General features: G+C 47.1%; 1 protein-coding gene across 2 annotated transcripts in view; it reads left to right on the plus strand.

Annotated features, from left to right (window-relative positions):
* RAD51 (RAD51 recombinase) overlaps positions 1 to 518 on the plus strand; it is a 4949-nt gene extending 4431 nt beyond the window's left edge. Inside the window, exons 8-9 of one of the 2 annotated variants that reach the window (XM_009075385.1) lie at positions 40 to 161; positions 395 to 518. In XM_009075385.1, the coding sequence (XP_009073633.1) occupies positions 40 to 161; positions 395 to 518 (246 nt within the window). The remainder of the gene's footprint in view (positions 1 to 39; positions 162 to 394) is intronic. The other variant, XM_009075386.1, reaches the window with a different exon arrangement.
* Positions 519 to 1973: the final 1455 nt, after the last annotated feature.

Raw genomic sequence — 1973 nt, forward strand, 5'->3', positions numbered from 1 at the left:
TGGGAGATGACTGGATTTTGGTGGTTTTCCCCCTCACAGTTCGGCGTGGCTGTCGTCATCACCAACCAGGTGGTAGCGCAGGTGGATGGAGCTGCCATGTTTGCTGCAGATCCCAAAAAACCCATTGGAGGGAATATCATCGCTCATGCTTCCACCACGAGGTGAGGGAAGAGGTGATCATCTCCCAGGAGCCTGATTTGGGAGGGTTGTATGGAATTGGCAAAGTGGTTTATGTAGTCTGCGCATGGCAGGACCTGCCTGTGCTGCAGTCAGTCCACAGGGGAATGAATGTTTTGGGAAGTTCTTATAGCTTTACAAGATTCTCTAAGGATTATGAGGATTTTATGGAAGCAGGCTGTCCGTCCTGACCTGTTTTCTTCCCCGTCCCTGTCAGGCTGTACCTGCGGAAAGGCCGAGGTGAGACCAGGATCTGTAAAATCTACGACTCTCCGTGTCTCCCCGAGGCTGAAGCCATGTTTGCTATCAATGCTGATGGAGTGGGAGATGCTAAAGACTGAAAACTCCCTTTTTCCCCTGAATCCTAAGACTGTCCTAAGAGGCTCCTTTCTGTTGCACCTTACGGATCCTTCCCGACCCAACTGGCAGGGAAATCTGTGTGTCAGCATGGAAGCATCAGGTGAACACATCCAGACACACCTGGAGGTGTTGGGAAGAGATCTCCCACTGGGCTGTAGATTAGATCCATGTGGTTCCTTGTGAACATTCCCAGGGGACCATCCCCTTTGTGTTTTCCTCACAACTGTTGCTCCAGCTGAATTCCACCGTGGACATGGTGCAGTAAAATCCACGTGGCCACACCTCAGAACTTGGGGAATTTAAAGTGAAACGGATGAGTTTGCCCAGTAAAAAATGAGGTGACTAATAAAATGAAGCAGAGTGGGATTCCACACTAGGGATTTGGCATTGATGATGATCCCAATCCATATTCTTTCTGTTCATTTCCTTTTGGATGCTGAAACCTGCAGGGCTGGGGGAACTGCTGATTTACATCTCAGCTTTATTTTCTGTATTTCTTTATTCTCTGTGGAAATTTCCTTTTAATAAAGAGGACCATGAGGTTGTTGGTGGAATCACAGATTCCTGGGATTCAGACACATGTGTTCAGACCAAGGATTTATTTGGCTACACCAATCTCCAAGGAAACCCCTAATCCTCCTTGGTTTGGAGGTGCAATGTAGCCTTGCCCTGTATATATCTCTTGAGAGCCTTTGAGGTTAAAAAGGTTCTTTTATATCCTGCAATATTTGTATAAAGTTGATTAAAGGAGTAACACCACATCCGTTTGGGTTTAATTGGTTAATTTTAATTGCTTAATTAAAGAAGATCATTGATGAGGGGTTTGAGCATCCCTTGGCTGGAGCTTGCAGCTGCCCCAGCTCCCTCCACCTCATTATTTCAGTGGGGTTTAATTATTTCTTAAGCAATTACTGCGATTAAGATATAAAATTAGGAGAGCAGCATTTCTGCCCTGCTGGATGGGGAAATCCACATCCAATTCCTTGGAGAGGGTGAGGTAGGGGATGGGAAGCTGAGCCTCAGGCTTGATTTTGGCAGCAATTCTGCTGAGTTTGGGTCCCTGGGAAAGTGATCCTGGTTAACGAGGATTTGAGGAAGCAGTGGGATGTGCTGGGGGGGGCTGTGCTGAGATCCTCCCAGACTCCAGCCAGGAATGCTGAACAGTGCCAGATCTACAGGGACACCACTCAGGGGCTGTGCTGCCTGATCCAGGGAGTTTTCCCGTTATTTTCTACCATGCTCAGCCCCCAGTAGCTCCTTCTAACCTCACAGGATGAAAATCCTCTCAGAGCAGTTGAAATCAGAGCAGACAACAAAAAAAACAATCTGGGAGAGGAAACGAGATATTCCACAGGTTTATTTTTACCCTTGTGTGTTTAACTTATAGCAGAATCTCTCTCCCTCCCTCAGACCCTGCCTGTATCCCTGAGGAATTT

The sequence above is a fragment of the Acanthisitta chloris genome, unplaced genomic scaffold (assembly GCF_000695815.1).
Source record: "Acanthisitta chloris isolate BGI_N310 unplaced genomic scaffold, ASM69581v1 scaffold21555, whole genome shotgun sequence".
In the NCBI taxonomy this organism is placed as follows: Eukaryota; Metazoa; Chordata; class Aves; order Passeriformes; family Acanthisittidae; genus Acanthisitta; species Acanthisitta chloris.